The sequence below is a fragment of the Podarcis pityusensis genome (assembly GCF_964106645.2).
Source record: "Podarcis pityusensis genome assembly, chromosome: 7".
Taxonomy (NCBI): domain Eukaryota; kingdom Metazoa; phylum Chordata; class Lepidosauria; order Squamata; family Lacertidae; genus Podarcis; species Podarcis pityusensis.
The window spans coordinates 68,454,483-68,475,844 of record NC_138031.1 but is presented as its reverse complement, the minus strand read 5'-3'; the positions used below and the strand labels follow the sequence as shown (position 1 = coordinate 68,475,844).

General features: G+C 42.4%; 1 protein-coding gene across 9 annotated transcripts in view; it reads right to left on the bottom strand.

Annotated features, from left to right (window-relative positions):
• The window catches only part of PIGN (phosphatidylinositol glycan anchor biosynthesis class N), an 85,975-nt gene that overhangs the window by 23,940 nt on the left and 40,673 nt on the right, over positions 1 to 21,362 (bottom strand). For all 9 annotated transcript variants that reach the window (XM_081014705.1, XM_081014700.1, XM_081014697.1 and 6 more), the window contains 8 exons: positions 20,196 to 20,295; positions 19,863 to 19,955; positions 18,025 to 18,116; positions 16,981 to 17,095; positions 6,536 to 6,644; positions 4,665 to 4,767; positions 3,175 to 3,277; positions 1,601 to 1,687 (listed from right to left, as the gene is read on the bottom strand). In XM_081014705.1, coding sequence (XP_080870831.1) covers positions 1,601 to 1,687; positions 3,175 to 3,277; positions 4,665 to 4,767; positions 6,536 to 6,644; positions 16,981 to 17,095; positions 18,025 to 18,116; positions 19,863 to 19,955; positions 20,196 to 20,295 — 802 coding nt within the window. The remainder of the gene's footprint in view (positions 1 to 1,600; positions 1,688 to 3,174; positions 3,278 to 4,664; positions 4,768 to 6,535; positions 6,645 to 16,980; positions 17,096 to 18,024; positions 18,117 to 19,862; positions 19,956 to 20,195; positions 20,296 to 21,362) is intronic.

The window sequence follows — 21,362 nt, the reverse complement described above, 5'->3', positions numbered from 1 at the left end:
CAGATTTTAACAGGGTGAAAGCAGGTCCCATTTGTTTGTTCAACAAGACCTCGTTAGATTCAGCATTCAGGTAACAACCGAAAACTCTATCTGTAGGTGATGTGTACTAAAGCAAATTAAGGGAAACAGGAGTCAGAAAGATCTTTACTGCCTTCTCCTAAATCCCTCAGTTTTTAGATGCATATATAAAGACGTCAAGTATATACATCCCTGCAAAGCTTTGAAATTGTCCCCCCACTCTATATATTAATGTAGCTTTCTCACTGTTAGGAAAGCATAACTACATGGGTAGGCAAACTAAGGCCCGGGGCTGGATCCGGCCCAATCGCCTTCTAAATCCAGCCTGCGGACAGTCCGGGAATCAGCGTGTTTTTACATTAGAATTTGTCCTTTTATTTAAAATGCATCTCTGGGTTATTTGTGGGGCCTGCCTGGTGTTTTTATATGAGTAGAATGTGTGCTTTTATTTAAAATGCATCTCTGGGTTATTTGTGGGGCATAGGAATTCGTTCATTTTTTTTTCTTTTCAAAATATAGTCCGTCCGCCCCCCCCCCCCAAGGTCTGAGTGGACCCCCGCTGAAAAAGTTTGCTGACCCCTGCATGACTGCAAATAAAGAAATCCAAAGCATGTACTTCTCAGAAGTGTTTAATGGCCCAACGATATAGTGAGCAAGACTCTTCTTCTGAGATTCATACCTACAATTTCTGTGTAAGACAAGAGGAAGACGAAAAGCACAAAACCACAAAAGTGCCAGTATGCTAAATATATGCAGTATGAATCAACTCATGGAAAATCAGGTTAACCAAAGGCCAGCACACAAGTCCTAACTGGGAAGCTTCATTACTAAACTTTTCTGGATATCGTTTTAAAATTTTAATTTTAAAAACTTGGCGCAGTACATAGGCTCAATGCAGCAACAACAGCATTGTTATGTAAACTTTCATTCCTCATAATAATAAATAATAAATTTTATTTATACCCCACCCTCCCTGGCCAGAGCTGGGCTCAGGGCAGCTAACACCAGTAAAATTACAGTAAAAACATAATGGGGGGGAGGAGCAATTTAAAATACAGGTTAAAATGCAATTTAAAATACAGCCTCATTTTAAAAGTAGCCCATGGATCAAAACCATAAGAGGAGGGAAACATAAGGGTCAGACTGAGTCCAAACCAAAGGCCAGGCAGAACAGCTCTGTCTTGCAGGCCCTGCGGAAAGATGTCAAGTCCCGCAGGGCCCTAGTATCTTGTGACAGAGCGTTCCACCAAGTCGGGGCCAGTACTGAAAAGGCCCTGGCCCTAGTTGAGACCAATCTAACCACCTTGTGACTTGCGACCTCCAAAATGTTGTCATTTGTGGACCTTAAGGTCATCTGCGGGGCATACCAGGCGAGGCGGTCCCGTAGGTATGTGGGTCCTAGGCCGCATGTATGCTTCCTGTCCCATTGACAAGCACTTTGCTTGTAAAATTATCCACCATTCCAAGCCAGGCCCATCCTAAGAAACCAAGATTTTGCTTTTTTAGAGGGGAAGGGAATGAAAATGAAAAACCAACCCATCGCATTGCAACCAGGCCTTCACCCAAGGAAGAAAAAGGATACGAAGAAAAAAGATCGCCGGACGTCATCCAAATGAAGTTGTCGGAACTGTGTTAGATCATTAGTGTATGAAAAGCTGAGAGCAGCAAGCTGTAAAAGAGAGAAGAGAAATCAATGCCACAATGTCAGCTGGTATCCTGTTGATATTAAAGGTATATTTTCCGGGGAGCAAATGAGAATTTAAAGAGTTATTCCTTCAGAGAAGCCCATGTCTGTTGCTACGATAGCATCTTCCCCAACAGTTTTATTATACTTTAATGACTCTCAATAAAGTTATCGCTCAAGCAGGATGATCAAGTGGAAATGCTTCTGCTGCCTTAGGTAAGGAAATAACTCCCCGAACTTTCCATTTGCTCTCTTATTTCTTCCTGCTTTTCCCCAAACGTCCTGGAAGGAGACATATTTTCATAATTCAGAAAAAAGGTGATTTTTGCAGCTGAAGCATTCTCCTCTAGTGAGCTACAGCGGGAAGCAACGGAGGTGCCGTATTCGCGACTGCCGGTTAATTCCTTCCCTCTGGTGCAGTGTTGATTTACGTGGATTGACAGCATAGCACCTAATAACTTCTTATTTCCATTGCTCCCACATTAGAGCACTCAACTGGATAATAGCACTCAGCCAGGTTACTGCAGAGCAAACTGAGCTAGCTCCAGAGAGAGTAAGCATGGTTTGGTTTCTTTCATTCTCCTAGATGCTAGTTCAGGTGTGGGGAACCTTTGGCCCTCCAGAAATTGCTTTTTAAAAAATTCAAAAAACATTTATTCAAAAGTGACAACAAAATACATTTTCAATCAATATAGCTGTATTCCCTCCACAGACACCTCTGTGATGGTGCTGGCATTAAAATACCCTGTTCTGGTCTCCCTTTCCCCCTGCCTTTTATTGAAGAAGAACAAATATTGCTGAACCACAACTCCCATCGTGCTTGCTGGGGCTGATGGGAGTTGTATTCCAGCAGCATCAGGAGGACCAAAGGCTCTCCACACCTGCTCTAGTTTCTCAGTGTAGCTGCTAGGGACTTTGCGCCAGTGGGCTACATTGAATTTTATGAGATCTGCCTGTGCTGTCTTCACCCCGCAGCCAACCTGAATGCTACATGACCACAGCCTAAAACAGGCATAGGCAAACTCAGCCCTCCAGATGTTTTGGGACTACAACTCCCATCATCCCTGACCACTGGTCCTGTTAGCTAGGGATGATGGGAGTTGTAGTCCCAAAACATCTGGAGGGCCGTGTTTGCCTATGCCTTGCCTAAAAGGTGGGTTTAAAATCACTTCCACCCATCAATTTTAAACATATGGTAAGATTTGAGGATTTATGGGTATCAGTTTGCATCTGCCTAGTGGAAATGGCTGCTGGTACTTGGGATTTTGCATCAACACTCCCTGGTCTATGACCCTTTTGGGCCACCCTAGTTGAGGGAAAAGAGAATCCTTTTTTCTTTTATTTGAGAATAATAATGCCTAGCCAAATAATGCCTAGACAACACACACCAGAAGCAATGAAGTCTAATCAAAGTTAGTGCCCAGTAACTAAATGTCTAAGTGGTATTTACCTACGGTGAAAATAAGGGTTACCTTTGGCTTTGGTGAAATGCCGTAACGTTGTACTGCTTCTTGTTCCATATTTATCCACACAAACATCAACAAAGCCAACGCCAGGGGGAAAAGTGCTTCATATCTACGTCAAAATACATTTGAAATTTAAAAAAAGCAACCCAGGCATCAAATTTATTTTTCTTCCACTACCCTTCCATAACAAATGCTACTAGGTTGGGTGTTTGTGTGTGGCAGGGCAGTGGTTTGGCAACTTGTTCAACAACTGTGTTGGCCACAGTCATGCTGAGCTCTCCATATTCACTTGCATATTGTTCCGATTAATACAGAAAATGCCAAACAGTTGGAAGAAATATTGCCCTTACTTGGCAATTCTCTCCTCATTTGAAATTGTTACCTTCAAGTCGGGTTCTAGTTAACTGGCAAGTACTATTTATCAGCCTCAGAAATTTATCGTCACCTTAGAAATTGGCTGTTTTGTTTGAGCTACGTTTTGTGGATGTGGCAAAATTATTTTTAGGGAGAAGTGAACCGAGATGGCCACATTTTGTTGTTCTCAGAAAGCCAGGATGCTTGAAAAATTCAAAATGGCTACTGCCATCAAAGGTGACTGCCTTCTTTTCCACTACAGGGAGCCAATTTCATAGTGGTCAAAAGATGAATGCATTCAGAAAACACACACACACACGAACACACAAACACTATTACAGAGTGAACCGATTGTTCCTCCAGCAGCCCTTTTTGAGAGCTACTGTATTAAAATACTATGACAAAAGAAGGGGCATTGATTGCAGCTTGCTAAAAATATAAACCTCAGTGTGACATTCCATGCAACTCTATTATTACATTTGAAATTCTAGGGGAAACTTCTTCTTTTTTTACATTTGGATTCACCGCCCTTTTCTTTTAGTAATAATATTTCAACCAACCCCCAAGATGCTTTATTTAAAAGCATAGGTTTAAAAGTAATCAATGGGGGCAGGGATTTCATCTCTTCAAATTTCTGTGTCAAATTCACAAATTTTGGATTGAATTGTTGTTTATCTCCAAATGCTGTTGGAGATCATAAGAAGTGAAAACTGAATGATTCAAACACTTGTTTTTATTTGATCCCCCTGTGCTCATTACTCCTTCCTCTTTTTTACTTTCTGGTTTCTACTGTATTTGAAATCATAGTGTGTGTGTGTGTGTGTGTGTGTGTGTGTGTGTGTGCGCGTGTGTGTGTTAGCTACCATATGTGTCCTCATGAATCAATGCAATCAAAGGAGCTACAGAAAAAATGTTTCAGAGTGTCATACAAATCACAGGCTAAATGTTTACTCCACGACGTCGGCAATGAGATTTAAACACACGCAGCATCTGGAACTTTGCATCTTACTGGTTAAATGCAATGGAAGAATGACAAGAATCTGGCAAAATGAAAATACATGACTTTAAAATTGCTTAGTCAAGAGAAACACAAAATATATATATATGCTGGAATTTCATTTACAAAGTAGAGAGAGAATTACCCTGTACTAAGCAGAAGGTATGTTGACATCAGGGAAAGAAATATGCTCAGCAACCTTGAGAAGAGAAATGTGGGGCTTAGCAGTGGCACTACCAAGGACGAACCTGCAATAAACACAATATCATCTGTCAACACCAACATATTTGAATACCCCCCTCAATGACTCTCAAAGCTTGGGAGCAATGTATGACTTGTGCAGTTTGCATTCACATTCCTAGAAGCTAGGGTGCAGGAAAATGGTTTCTTTCCTCACTCTTTGAATTGAATGCAGTGGAACATCCACCACACAGCAAAAACAAAACAAAAAGACCATCTGCTACAACGATTCCGAGTTTACCCCATGAAAAGAGGTGGCCAAGTTTGGATACAACTTTTTTCATGGGATTCTGCGCCACTCAACCAATAGCCTTATATTGTTGTTTGTTGTTTAGTCGTTTAGTCGGGTCCGACTCTTCGTGACCCCATGGACCAGAGCACGCCAGGCGCTCCTGTCTTCCACTGCCTCCCGCAGTTTGGTCAAACTCATGCTGGTAGCTTCGAGAACACTGTCCAGCCATCTTGTCCTCTGTCGTCCTCTTCTCCTTGTGCCCTCCATCTTTCCCAACATCAGGGTCTTTTCCAGGGAGTCTTCTCTTCTCATGAGGTGGCCAGAGTATTGGAGCCTCAGCTTCAGGATCTGTCCTTCCAGTGAGCACTCAGGGCTGATCTCCTTCAGAATGGATAGGTTTGATCTTCTTGCAGTCCATGGGACTCTCAAGAGTCTCCTCCAGCACCATAATTCAAAAGTATCAATTACCAGGCTCAATCGTGCTTATTTGGACAATTGAAGTAAGCATGCCTGAGTTGTCTCTCTTGAAGGAGTACTTTGGTGCTGGAATGACTATGTATATATGAACGGGGACCAAGCCGGAATGTAGGGGGAAACAGCTTGAAAGGTAAAAGGTAAAGGACCCCTGGACAGTTAAGTCCAGTCAAAGGCAACTATGGGGTTGCGGCACTCATCTCGCTTTCAGGCAGAGGGAGCCGGTGTTTGTCCACAGACAGCTTTCCGGGTCATGTGGCCAGCATGACTAAATCGCTTCTGGTGCAACGGAACACCATGACAGAAACCAGAGCGCATGGAAATGCTGTTTACCTTCCCACCACAGTGGTACCTATTTATCTACTTGCACTGGCGTGCTTTCAAACTGCTAGGTTGTAGGGAGAAACAGCTTGGAACGACCTAGAACAGAGCCTTCCAAACTTTTCATACTGGTGACGCACTTTTTAGACATGCATCATTTCGCGACACAGCAGTTCGGTTTTACTAGCAAACCGGAGGTTAAACTAACCCCTTTCCAGCCCCAGGAGGAGTGCATTCGCATGACATACCTATACACTGCAGCCAACAGACTTACATTTCGTGACACACAGTTTGGAAAGCTCTGACCTAGAGGGTGGAAGAAGCCTGCCTTATCGTAAGAGGCACCGAGCAAAATATCAACTGGAAGAAGAGAACAAAAAGCATTCCTCCAGTTCCAGTTTTTGCAGCATCAACGCTATGCATCTGAACTCCACAATAGTTAATGATGCATCTCATTAATGCCAGGCTGAGCTATTAATCTCCAAACGCCGGTCCACTTCTAAATCAATATCGCTCATGTGAGCTTGAAGAGGGTGCTGATGTTCTCCTTTTCTTTTTTTTGCAGGATGATGCTTATAGATGCTTCTATTTATGTATAATCACAGAACATTACCTTTCTGTAACCAGCTGCTGCCAGTCAAGGACATGTCCCTTCAGGTTAAACTCTTAAATAGCAGGAAATGTGTGTCTATATACATGTCTTTACATGCCGGACCAGGATAATCCCAGTTAAGGAAAGTAGTGCTTACCTAATGTTGTCCAGCTAATAATCTGATTTGTTGTAGGCAGGCCTTGTTTGTTGTGAAGACTACTGCGAGTACTGTTCACGATGTAAGTTGACAGTGCCAGACTGAGAAACTAATAAAGGAAAGGAAAGGGAGCAATTAATCTGGGTGGTTCCACTATTCTGCAAAGGCACCAAAACTTAAGCGTATAAACCAAAACCGACAAAAAGAAAGGAAACGGAAGCAGATTTGACACTTTTAGCTAGAAAAAGCACCCATGTTTAAAGGGCAAGACACTTGTACAGCCCTCCCACTGAGCACATGTGTTTAAATGGTTGGGGTTCCCAATGCCCCCATGAAGAACGAAATAGTACGTAACCCATCATGCCCTGCCATGCGTATATATTATGGGGAACTCTGGTCCTGTAAATGAGCGTGTACAACTGACAGCTTCACAGAGATATTTGTCATTGAAATGCACAGTAGGATTCAAGATGTGATGTGTGAATCTGCACTTGCCCTACATGACTTAAGTTCTTGATCTGAGTAGGGCACATACGACTGGCTATGCCATTTAACCAGCAGGAAAAAAATAGCCTCTCCCAGTATGAAAGAGCAGTGGGACACGTGTTCGCCGTCACAACAGCTTTTCTATAAGCTTTGCAGCATGCTGGCTCCTACAAGGACACATTTTCTGCATCTCCTGCTTCCTTAGGGGATGGGATAATTGTCAGGAGCTCATCCTACACTCAAGTAGGACCCTGGCAGAGACACATGCCCGACTGGCATGTTCTCTCCCTCCTGGTCGATCGTTCGGCAGCTTCAAAAGCTTTCTTCAGCCCGAACATCACAGCGACCGATGCCAACAGACATCGGCACACCTAGGGATCCGCAGAGTCTTCGCAGCTTGTGTATCAGACCTCAACAACTCAGCATTTTGGCTAATCTACTTTATTTCCATATAAACACACACGGAGCACTGCAACATGGCTCCCTCTCTCTCTAGCATCAGACAGCAAAGAGAAAAAGAACAAAGGACAATAGTCCCACTTCACGGAACACAGTAACACAAATATCCTGTCTCCATCACTTCCCACTCTGTGGAGTCAAAGCATACACCGTCATGTAAGAGACAAAAATCCCATGACTGCGGTCATGGAGCAGGAATTCTAACACCAATAGCCCCATGGTAGAGCAATGGTTTGCATGCAAAAGGTCCCATCCCCAACACCTGCAGCTAAAAAAAAAAGATTAGGTAGCAGGTGATGGCAAAGACCAGAGACCTTCAAGGGTTCCTACCACTCGGTGCAAACTGCACTGGGCTCCATGATCTGGAATAATTCAGCACCCTAAGCGGCAACATTGGGGAAATGGTGCAGATCGGACCACAGTGTCGCAGGTAACTGTTGCTTTGCCCACAGTGATGCTGGAGTTGGGAGCCAGGCTATTTGCATCCTCTTGCTGGCATCAGTTCCCCCAACTCCATCTCTATACGAGCTCAGTAGCTCATATGGAGGCAGTCAGGTTATTTGTTCTGAACTGCTTATGCAGTTACTGTGGTTTTACATGATACCGGAAAACCCTCAGCACAATCTCAATTTAGCTTTCTGCAGAATTGGCTTGTAGGATGTCTCCCTCTCCCCAAAGGTTCTTGGTTCTTAACATACAATTCAGAATCTATCCTTTCACTTTGTCAGACTGGTTTTCTTTGCTTGGAAAAAATATATACAGTAGTTTCAATGCCATGTAGGAAGAGTGCTCTTTTGCAAAAATGTTCAGTAATACTGTTCAGGATTATGGAAAAAGCTTGCCAAGTAGCCTGGGCACAGCAAGAAAAGTTAAGAACTACATAAAAAAATCTAAAAATGCAGAAGCTCTAGGAACCACATACTGCTTAACATATTTCAATTGGTCATGTTTACTTGGAGGCATTAAGTATTGTATAACCCCATTATGTTTTGGATGCCACCGTAAAGTATTCAGCAACTCCCAGAGCAAACTGTTGATTCATACTTGCATAACTGCATTTCACGCTTGATTTCACCTAGGCAGAATAAATAGGGAAACGAAACAAACTTTTGGAGGAAGGCTTTCAACAAAGTTTATTTAAGAGGTAGACCTGTCAATAGGAGTCCATTTCCAAGCTTACAGAGTTACAGATTAGAGAGGTAATTAGAGTAGATCACAAAGCAGCAGATATCTGGCACCGGTTTTTATGCTGGTTCAATAAAACTTTGCCTGGCGTGCCATCATGTGACAATCCACAGAGAGGGCATTAAGTAATATATTCTGGGCTCTCTCTTTCTCTCTTTCCTGCCCTACACAACAACAGCTTAGACTTCGGACTTGAAAATTAATTTAATGCAAACCTTTTCCCCACAACAGCCAGTAAAGGCACTAGCCAGAGTCATCCTGCCATTCCACTTTATGTTTGTCTATCAATCAAGTTTTATTACAGAGGAACTGAAGTTATTTCCAGCTTCATCCTTACTTTGCAGCTGGATGGCTGTAAAGGGTAGAGCAGCAAGCCTACGCCCCACATTTACCTATTCACTGGAGTCTACAGGGAACTGAAACTGGTGATACCGAACTGTTTGGAGTGGATAAGGCAAGGCATGCCAAAAGGGCCTCTCCAAATTGGGTGTGTGGGCAGTAAAACAGCAAATTTAATTCTATACAAACACGCGTGAGATAAAACTGCCTGTATTGTAATGCCCTTACACAAATCAGGGCTTTTAAGTACAGAGAGGAAACAAGTAAGAAGGGACATGATAAAGGTGTATCTAATATATGAAGTGGATAAAGGTAAAGGTAAAGGGACCCCTGACCATTAGGTCCAGTCGTGACCGACTCTGGGGTTGCGGAGCTCATCTCGCATTATTGGCCGAGGGAGCCGGCGTACAGCTTCCAGGTCATGTGGCCAGCATGACTAAGCCGCTTCTGGCGAGCCAGAGCAGCGCACGGAAATGCAATTTACCTTCCCGCCGGAGCGGTACCTATTCATCTACTTGCGCTTTGACGTGCTTTCGAACTGCTAGGTTGGCAGGAGCAGGGACCGAGCAACGGGAGCTCACCCCGTCGCGGGGATTCGAACCGCCGACCTTCTGATCTGCAAGTCCTAAGCTCTGTGGTTTAACCCACAGCGCCACCCGCGTCCCTATGAAGAGGATAGAGTGAAGTATTTCTTCCTGTCTCATAATACTCAGGGACATCAGATGAAATTTGTAGTAATGGGATGCTGGAAGATTCAAGACAGGAGAAAAAAGAAAGCACTTTCTGCTCCCTATGGAATTCGCTCCGCAACGAAAGTGTCGTCTTTTAGCAGGATTATTGTAATAACCTGCAGTTTCACAACAGTGTATATTTAAAGTTGATGAATAAGTTAATTTAGAATATGCAGGAAATGTGTTATATACATATATATATATATATATATATATATATATATATATATATTAAGGAACCACAGAAAGAGGAGGAAGGAAGTCAAGTTTTGAAATGTTAGGATTGTAAAACTATCTAAATGTATATAACTGAAAATCATAAATAATTCTTTTTTAAAAAAAGAAAGTCGTCTTTTATACCACTTAATAAAACAAATATTTCTAAGCAGTTGTCATTAAAACAACAGAAGTACAACAATGTCATTCAATAATCCTAAAAAAATAGGATCAAACAGAACAAAACCTATCTCTAATGAAGTTGTAACTTTAGTTTCTATTGTACACTGTTAAATGATTTTATTCATTTTGCTTTTTAAATTATTATTATTATTATTATTATTATTATATAATAATAAATTTATTATTTATACCCCGCCCACCTGGCTCAGTTTTTAAACTTTTTTCCCCATTGTTTTTTACCAAAAATTTAACTTTATTTGCGGGGGAGAAGATCCACATAGAGATTTTATTTACAGTTAAGCAGTAAAGAAAATTTGCAAAATACAGTGGTACCTCTACTTACGTTCACTTCCGGTTGCATATCCTTCGGGATACGTACGCGGCAAACACGGAAGTATTTTTCCGGGTTTTGCCGCGCGCACATGCGCAGAAGCTCTCTACCGTGCCATGCGCTAGCACAGAAGCGGTTCCTCCAGTTGCAGAAACCTCGGGATCCGACCGGAGCTCCGGAACGGATCCCGTCCGCAACCGGAGGTACCACTGTAAATATAAACTATAGATTACAAATAAAACAGAGCAGTGTACACAACAGAGAATTAAGAGTCAGAGTCCAGAAAAGCTCCGGTAAATGTATAAGTCTTCAAGAGGCATTTAAAGGCCATTACGATCTCTTCCTCACAAATTACCCAAGGGAGGGAATTCCAGATGGTGGGTCTGTGTTGTCACCAAGCATCAGCCAACAAACCCCTTCCCAAATATTTTGAATCAATTTTCTATTTCGCTCATTTCTATAAAAATTGCACACAACAGCAGCCGCCATGATTGCTTTCTTTTGTTCCATCTTTACAGCAACAGAGCTGTTCATTATAAGGGATTCCCAATAAATGCCCTCAAGTACAGCAGAAGGAAATCAGTTAAATCTAGTTTTAGAAAATAGCAGCTAATATTTGGGAACAGGCAAATATTTAAAAGCACCGTGGAGGGGAGGCTGGAAGAATCCAGTAATAAAATGAAGGCTTCACTAGGCCTTTTTCTTACATGGCAGACCTCACCCATAACAGCCGATAAGGAGAGGAAGAAGTCAATACGAAGAGTTTACTAGGCTAGATACATTTAATTATGTAACACAAAAAATGTACCCAGGTAATTCCAACCTGGAAGGCATCTGTACTCAGTTGTTCCCAAACATGTTTATTCAGCAACACCACAAAAAGATGGAAGCTGGGGTGGATCTGTTTGCTCTGCAAACATAAAGAGCAACATTAAATTTATCTTTTCCATTATGAAAATGTACTATACACACTGAGGGTGGGGTGGGAATGCTGTGTGGAAGCCAAAACAGTCCTGTTTTAGGCTGATCAAGGCTGTTCTTACAACAGTATTTGTGTTCTATGTTGGTACCAACAAAAAAACAGAAGTTTGCCATTTTATTGGGCTCTCTCTCTCTCTCTCTCTCTCTCTCTTTCTTAAGGAATATACTTGAGAAGCTCTGCAGAGCCATTCAAGAGAGATAGGTGTTGTGAGTGAAAAAATGAAACAAAACGTAGAATATGAAGTAGTATGATTTTGTGCAGCCTGATTAATGCAAACAATAAAATAAATGTCTATTTATTTGGCTTCACAGAAATGGCTTGGTAGTCGTGTTTCAAGCTCATTCAAGAACCCAGGAAAATGGCATAGGATTAATGTTTAAGTTAGACGTAATTATCTCTGCAGAATTTGACTTTTTCAGTTTCCAAATACCAAAGCTAACTAAATCGCCTTGGGGTTGTGGAGAGGGAGGTCAACAGCTCACAAATGCTTTTGCTTCTTTCAGCAAGCGTAGGACCAGTTTGCACATGACATACTAGGTATATACCAAGACAGGAGTGTTTCTAGAATATTCCAAAAAGGACTGCCAACTTGGCCCCGCGACAGTGGGTTCCTGGGGCCATGGATGCCATGCAGGGTGCATAACCCTGGCACGAAAATCTGTAGGTGCCCGGCCCCCACATGGGGAATTTTGTGGGTGCTCAGGCACCCAGGGAGGAGTTGGCACCTATGCCCCAAGATGTTTTGAATGTTCATTTAAACAGTGAATAAACGTTTACAAGTGTATCTGCCACACAAGTACATGTGCCCCTCAAGCAGCTCTTGATTTTGTTTGGCAGCGATAACGTGAAAAAGTCCTGATAGCTTGCTACTACTGTGCAGTGTGTGAAATGGCCTTGACGTGGAGATAAACAGAGGCAGCTTCCCTTCTCATTCACAACTAAAACCTGCCATCGTACAGCTGTTGTGGCTGTCCAGCTCATCATATTCCTTCATTCCTTGGGAGTGTTAACCTCATGCACCATACTGTCAGCTGAGGGAGCTCTTTAAAGGTTCTTAATGCAACAAACAGGATAAGGAGAGCGTTCCCACCTGAGAGCTTCCAGATAATTTAGCCAAAGCCAGACCCCAATTTGACTGTGGCTTTGCACTACAATAAGGGACGTGGGTGGTGCTGTGGTCTAAACCACAGAGCCTAGGGCTTGCCGATCAGAAGGTCGGCGGTTCGAATCCCAGCAATGGGGTGAGCTCTCATTGCTTGGTCCCTGCTCCTGCCAACCTAGCAGTTCAAAAGCCCATCAAAGTGCAAGTACAGTGGTACCTCGGGTTACAGACGCTTTAGGTTACAGACACTTCAGGTTACAGACTCCGCTAACCCAGAAATAGTACCTCGGGTTAAGAACTTTGCTTCAGGATGAGAACAGAAATCGCACAGTGAAGAAGAAGAAGAGGAGTTTGGATTTGATATCCCGCTTTATCACTACCCAAAGGAGTCTCAAAGTGGCTAACATTCTCCTTTCCCTTCCTCCCCCACAACAAACACTCTGTGAGATGAGTGGGGCTGAGAGACTTCAGAGAAGTGTGACTGGCCCAAGGTCACCCAGCAGCTGCATGTGGAGGAGCGGAGACGCGAACCCGGTTCCCCAGATTACGGTGGCAGCGAGAGGCCCCATTAGCTAAAGTGGTACCTCAGGTTAAGAACAGTTTCAGGTTAAGAACGGACCTCCAGAACGAATTAAGTTCTTAACCTGAGGTACCACTGTAGATAAATAGGTACTGCTCTGGCGGGAAGGTAAACGGCGTTTCCGTGCGCTGCTCTGGTTCGCCAGAAGCGGCTTAGTCATGCTGGCCACATGACCCGGAAGCTGTATGCCGGCTCCCTCGACCAATAAAGCAAGATGAGCGCCGCAACCCCAGAGTCGGCCACGACTGGACCTAATGGTCAGGGGTCCCTTTACCTTTACCTTTTACACTACAATGGACTCAGTTTAGCATTTAGCCAAGGCGTGCATCAAACAGCGAAAAGATAAGGCTAAACACAGTTTATTATATTAGCTAAACTGAAGATGGATTTGCAGACACTAATCCTGAGGGCAGGACTGCTTTCCTTTAAAAGATAATACAACTTAATCACAATTCTCTTACAGGAAGTTATTGACTCCTAATTTACGGTCCTTATTTACTGTAGCCAAATAAAATTCCCCCGGAGATGGCTTGGTTGGAAACCCATTTGGATTCTTTGTGGGCGTCATTTGAACTGTTTTCATTCCTAGAGGTTTGTTTTGTGGCAAAGCCAGCATGCCAAATCAGTCTGAGCCAACTCAGGTCACGAGGAGAGAGAAAAACAGGCAGGGAAAACAAGGATAAAGCGAAGTATTTCAAAGAAAGTAAAAAGGTGACTTTCATTACAAGGTTGTGGCAAATTACATGGTTGCAATCTATTTTGCTTTTTATCTTAATCAGTTTAGCTCCTTAATTCTTCCATCAATACCACATTTGCAGTGACATCTAGTGGCAATGAAGAACATGCTTTGGGGAGAAATTAAACTCTTGCCGAGAACTACTATGTTTTGAAAAATTATATTTAGTACCTATTAGAACCAGCCTACAGCAGATTTTCTTTTTACATATACACTGGGTAGCAATAATTAATATGCAGTCCACTGGAACTGGAACATTTTCAACCCTGTGATGAGCCACACTTCAAAATTTTCTAACAGAATTCATGAGAAATATGTTGACAGTAGCTCCGATTTATGCATAATCTCCAACTGGAAATAATTAAATATTTCTAACAGAGCACCTTTCCTAAGTGCTTAAGTGCTTCATACACATTGTCGCAGTAATCTTACAGCATCAGTGTTAAGGTATAAGCCAGTCTTCTTATTTTCATATTATAGATAGGTGTGATAAAGGGAAGTATAGCTCTGGGGTTTTTTTCCAGAGCAGAAGGGATGACGCTTTCTGCCAGTACATCAAGGTAACTGAAGGACTCGCTTTACTCCAGCAAGTGAATCAGGAAATAACAATGCTTTTATATCTGCATGTGACCAATTAGCAGAAGTAAAAAAAAAAAAAAAGGAGAAAATAAGCAAGTAGAGGCTGGGTGCTCCCTTCCTTTTCTTTGATGGGGTTTCTACTTCAAGCTAGCAGTTTAAATATTAATTTTTCTTTGCAAGATGGTTTGCATTTTTAATTAAACACCAAAGTTTGCATCTCGTCTGGCTGAACTTTTGCTAAAGCTCAGTATACAAATTGAGCCTGTGCAGTCAGAAACAAGCACCATCGACTTCAATGGCACTTAATTCCAGGTAAGTGCAGGCATGCTGATGCTGAGAATTTTGGTGTTTTGCTATTTATTTATCGGTTTTCTAGAGCATCCTTCTTCACACAGTGAACTCAGGCCAGTTTCCAACATACTACATTCAGTATAAAGTAATAAAATACAACAGAAAACCAACCATTAAAAAATTACAGCAGCACAGGGGGCAGGGGGAAACCCCCTGAAACGACAGTATCAACTAATTTATCCCATCTACACCTTCAGGGAGAGGGAATTTCACAGTCGAGGCACCACAGCAGAAAAGGCCCTCTCTCATATCACTGCAAAGTGAGCTGAGCCTAATGGCATGACGAGAAAAAGAGTGTCCCAGTGTGTAACACTGGGTTGCACACAATTCACAGATCTACAGTGGACAGGGCCTGATCTATCAGTGGGACAATTCCTCCTCTGTTCCCCAGCATGCTTTCACAATTTTATGGGTATCTTCTTTTACGTTTTAGAGGTCGCGCATACTTAAGACATAAGAGGGGAGTTCTTTGAGTCTACTAAGAAAAGGGAAAAAAGAACTTTAAGAGAAAGTGGGTATGTGTATATTCTCATGGAGGAAGTTTCAATGGCATCTCATGCAAAAACAGTAGGTTTACATTCTGAAATGACCTGGTTTCATAACACACAACAGATACTCAGAAAATATACTCTCTATATAATGATGAAGCTTAACCTATTTTGACAAAGTGGTTTGGGGCCATAAGCCAAGGATGTTCTTTATCTCCCCCCCCCCCCGCCAACACCCCCAGTGCCAGCCCTGCACAACCATCTTTGTCCTGAATTCTTGGCACGAAGGACAAAGAGGAAATATTTTAAGTTTTTTACAAAACGAGCAGACACGAGAAAAATTGGAGAAAGAAAAGAGGACTGCATTGGTTTTATTTATGATCTGTGCGAGTAACTTTGAAAAGTTTTGTTTGCGCGTTCCTCCGACAAGCATTTTCAATGCAGCTTTGAAATATATCCCGGGTAAGTAATAGTAACGGAAACCAATTTACCCATACCCCAAAATCATGGAACCATTAGGCTTATTCTGAGCTAATTCGAGTTAGGGCACGGCAAGGTCTGACTGTTCCTCCAACACCAACACCACCCCCGGTGAGCTTCAAGATACCTCCCCAATACAAATGCCTAACTACACCTTCATGAACGCTTTCCAACTGCTGCTGCATCTCCTGCTACAGAAATTGGGGGAAAGGGAAGAAAAGCACCAGGAAAACTATGTTTCCCAGTTAAGATCGCTGGCTTCCTTCTGCAGCGGCACCAGAACTGTTTTGCTTCTCTGTACAGTGGTACCTTGGGTTACATACGCTTCAGGTTACAGACTCCGCTAACCCAGAAATAGTACCTCGGGTTAAGAACTTTGCTTCAGGATGAGAACAGAAATCGTGTTCCAGCGGCGCGGCGGCGGCAGGAGGCCCCATTAGCTAAAGTGGTGCTTCAGGTTAAGAACAGTTTCAGGTTAAGAAAGGACCTCCAGAACGAATTAAGTACTTAACCTGAGGTACCACTGTACAATTGCCCAGGAAAGGGCTGCACATAATAATCTAAAGACGCTCCCTGGAGCTTTTTAATTATTATTTTAAAAAGCCAGTTTTACCCACACGGTCACAATGAGCTGAACAGCTGCTCCACACACTTCTGAAACGTTTTTACAAAACCCCAAAAAGAGGGATGGCAGTCAGCCCTCAGACTATCACAAAAGCAGGTGCAAGATACTGTCAGACCCATGCATGGCTTGGTTCCTATAGGTGTGGACTATTCCACCTATTAATAGCACACAGAGGGAACAAACTACAACTACTGACCTAGTGTTAAATGCAGACTAGGAGATCATGGTTTGGGTGTAGCAGAGAAATTGACCAAAAATGCGAATTCATGGTTTATCATGACACAGGCTCCCTTCACTCAACAGCAAGTTCTCAAAATGAATTGGTTACACAGAGATCCTCCATTGTAAATGTGGAGTGTTCTAGCATTCACAACAGATTAGAGAAGCACATTTGGAGTTCTGCTTGCTCCTTGGAGGTGCTGTGTTGCGGCCAATCATTACAAGTGCCTTAAGAAATATCAAATCAGTGGGGAAACTCGTGGTAAAAAGTAAGCTGGCCCAGAAGAATACGCAGAACTGATTTTTTTTTAATAGTGACTGCATAAATGAAAGCTACACTTCTCAATAATTCATGTTTACAGAAGTCACTGACCTGAAAGAGGTATATTGTGAGTTCTTTACAAGGCATGTGTTTCTTTTTCTGTTTCCAGAGGCATGTCACCAGGTAAGATGAAGCCAGCAACAGAATCAGCAACCCTGCTGTGGTTCTGTAAAACATAAGATATTTGTGAGGCTGTGTGATTTTTTTAAAGAATATATAGTTTTAGGAATAATTTTCATGAAGTTTAAATCATGTTACTGAAGGGCAACTATACAACACACATAAAACATTAATCTAAGCTTTTGGGAACTAGGAGGAAGACAGAGTCAAGAAGTTTTGACGATGTCTTCCTTCCCTTTCACAAGACTCTGTTTCACCATAACTTCACAATTTCCTGTATTGTGCCAAAAATTTAAAAAGCCACTAACTTGGCAATTTACAGAGGAAGAATTACCTTCCAGTAACTAAGCAAGGAAGTTGTATAAACATTGATTCCTTTCTCAGTGAATGACTGCATCTCCTAACTCCACCAGGTCCCAAGTCCACTTGCGGATCCTTCTGTCCCTCTGTTTGCAGAGAAGAGCCTGCAAACCATGTCACCAATGCTGTGATTGCAGGCCTCTAACTTCTGTTCTTCCCCTCTGCTCCCTGGACCCAGAAGGCAATCCCCAACAATGCTGTTTCAGTGGCTTTCCCTCTTCATGGCAGGTAAGTAAAGATAGGGGGAAAGGTCTCCATAGAGCTCATAGCTCTACAACTAGTAGGAGCTTTTAGAAATATCTAACTCTATTCTGAAAGAAGACTGAAACAAGGATAGGATTTCCCCCAAGGAGGGAGACATTTATAGAGAGAAACCACTCTAGGATGCCTTTCTCCAGCAAAAAGGAGAGCAGTGCTCCAAATATGAAGTTTTCAATAACAAACCTCATTAAAAAAAAACAAAAAAACCCATGCATTTCCTCCACAATTACCTTGTTTAAATTCTGGAATTCAACAATAGTGGCGATACGCTTTCAATAACATAATCCCCGCCCAATGAAAACGAAATCTGTGCATGCCAAAGGAGGCTCGGAATAATTTTATTTGTGCTCTTACACTAGAGAGAAACTTGGCTTTCTTCCTACAACAGGCATCAAGGGGAAGACTGCCAGAAGCAAACACGAAAGAATCCAGCTTACCACGATGGTCTACAGCAATGAAAAGAAACACCAAATAAATGAGTCATGTGTGCGAATAAAACTAATTATGGGAACTGAAAGACAAAGTGGAAACAGCAGGGTTCAGGTGAGGTCATGTCAAAATTGCCATTTGGAAGTCTCCGAATCCTCAATAAAAATATGCCTGCACCAAATGCAACCTTCTGCCTCACACGTCATTTAAGAGTTATCCATCGCAAGCTTTGGGTGAAAGGCTACGTTTCGCACTCAGGGCATGTTCAGGCATTGGGCTGAAAGCAGTAGTTGAAAGCAGGGGCGGCGGCTAGGGACTGCATGCAAATCTTCCCCCAGTGTCCCAGTGCATGATGGTCCCGCCTGCTTAGTTCCTGGCCTTCCTGGGCTGAGCAGGGAAAGATCTGGAGTGGGCTTCTACTCAGGTTTGCTAAAATCCAAATAGGATCTTCTGCCTGATCGGGGAGCCCAATAAAACAGCCCTCCTGTGTTTGTTGGTGACCTTTGTTGGCAGCAGTGGGTGGGCACGCAGCAGAAGAAGAGGGTAAAGGCAGTGGGGGGGTGGCGGCAGCCTTTTCTGCTTTCTCTAGTGGAAAGATGTCCCGGGCCAGCACCACATAAACTACAAGGTACCGTATTTTTCGCTCCATAAGACACACCTGACTATAAGACGTACATAGTTTTTAGAGGAGGAAAACAAGAAAAAAAAATTCTGAATGAAACAGTGGATGTATGATTTTTGTGGTTCATGCTGTGGCCACAGACATGATATGTGATTTGACAGTGAGTTTGGGGTAGTCCAAAGCAAAAATCCTGAGAATCCATGTGGATCTGTGCCATTGCGGCCGCACGAAACAGTGGATGCATTATTTTTTTGATGCAGGCTATAGCCATGGACATGCTATGTGATCTGATGGTGAATTTGGGGTGACCCAGTGCAAAAATCCTGAGGATCCAAGTGCTTTTACCTCCCCGCTCCTAGGCAGCCTCCTTTATCTCTAGAGTCCCTTATCCCTCCCAATCGCTTGCCGATCAGCTGCTCAGCGGTTTTGCTTCAACACCCCCTTCCCTCTTTCTAAAAAAAAAAAAGGCATGATGTGCTTTTTGCCCCTGGGCAATTCGGCTCCAGGGACCACACATTCACTCCATAAGACGCACAGACATTTCTCCTTACTTTTTAGGAGGAAAAAAGTGTGTCTTATGGAGCGAAAAATACGGTAATTCAGTACCCTAGGTTTCTATATTTAAGGATTACCAAAGCGTAGTGGGGTCAAAATGTGAATACAGCTGCAGTTCATCCTTAAATCGTACGGTTAAGAAGTGCGGTAAAAGGCAAAACTAATCACTCTTCAGATGCACAATTGTGGGGTGAAGTGACTTTCCCATTGACCTGCCACACAGTCATAAAATTAGAGAAGCCTTTCAACCCCATTCTCAAGAACGTATTTAAAGCTCTGTGACATTAGGAGCCACAAGAAAGGGACTTAGGAGCCACATGGATTTGTGTAATGACCAGCTGGCTGCTACGAGAATTGTGCAACTTTTAAGAATTGGTGCCTGAATTTGCTTGTTTTTCTCCATCCTCATTCTCCCCCCCCCCCCCCCCACTTTTGGATCATGGCTTTTCGGTTGCAAGTCTGAGGGAAAGGACCGTCTCATGTTTTTTGGATCTATAAGCCACCCTGGGATCCTTTTCGGCTGAAGAATGGGGTGAAAATATCTTAAATAAGTAAAAGAATCAGAATCTCTCTGCACATTAAATACCTTTGCTTGGTTCCACTGCTGAGTAACCAATGGCCACATGGAAAAGATAATCAGGCCAAAACTGAGGAAGGAGCGATAGAAAAATGAGAAAACCTAGATTTAGCAATGGAGGTAGAGGAGAGAAATACAGACATGTTAGCAAGACTGACATTCTCCTCAAACAAATAATATCCCAAATAATATCTTCATAGCCCAGTTTTAATTTCTCAAAACATTTTCTGTATTCATCCTTTTCATTATAGTTTAAATGTATGATTTATTTTTTAAAAAAAGGTTTCCAATGAAGTAGTGGAAGCTAATTAATGAAAATCAATAATTAGGTGTATCACTTACTAATATTTCAATTCCCAGGATGCAAACGAGTAAAAATCCAGCAAGCTGAGCTGGCTGAAAGTTCACGAAAGATGCGACTAGTCTCTGAATAACTGGGTATCTGTATGAAAAGATTACATTAGGCAATTATTATTTTTTATCAGATCAGAAAGTACATAGATTGTCACCTAACCTCAATGCCTATGAACTGGAAACAGCAGTTTCCAGTGCAGCATGAAACGAGAGAATAACTATTTACCGACATGACTTGAATTATCTACTTTGGGCCAGTTCAAATTTTGCGTGGCGCAGGTTTCTGCTTCGTATACATCAGTGTACAAGACAGTGAACTTAGAAAGACGAAAGACATCATATGTAGCCTGGATCAGAGGGGTGCCTTCAGTAGCTAGAGAGCAGAATTAAATTCTGCAGACTTTCCTATCTCTCACTCAGAGTCCAGACACAACACTTCCTTCATCCTCTCCCGCTACACATAGTTCAAATGCCCAGTTTGCCCTTTCCCTCAACCATTCCACGAAGGCGGAATACCAAATGAAACGAAATGTTGGCACTTCTGACAATGAACTGCTACTCTGTCCGCAATCAATACATATTGTACTAGCCTACAGAATGTGGTTCACTGCACAGCAGGAGCCACACACAAAAAACAACCATAAATAACAATGCCGATCAGATTTTATTGCATAGAGTCTACAGAACAATTTACCCAACCAAAAATAAAAAAGCACACATCAGGTAATTTGCTGCTCAGAAAGTAGGGGATCATGTTATTCAACTACCTTTCTGCCATATTAAAAGCACTTGCTCATCAGCAGCGTAATCACGCTTTTATTTTTGTGTGGATGGCGCATGAATATTGCAAGATTTTAACTTTTCCTGCGCAGGTTTTCAAGCTGAGGGTGAGGGAATAGGAACTTGCTAGTGTGCATTAACTTGAAGTGCTTGAAAGAGTTAGTGAACGTAGAATTTGGGTGGATACTGTACGACTGAAAGTTGTATCACACAACTTCTGATGTTTCATCTGTTCCCCCCCCCTTTGCTTTATATGCCATATGATTTAATCTTGTTGTTTGATTTCCTTGGTAAACCATTTTGCAATATTTCTTAGAAGCAGAATTACACTTGAAATAAATAAATAATAGATATCAGGCCACTTTAGAAGGTATT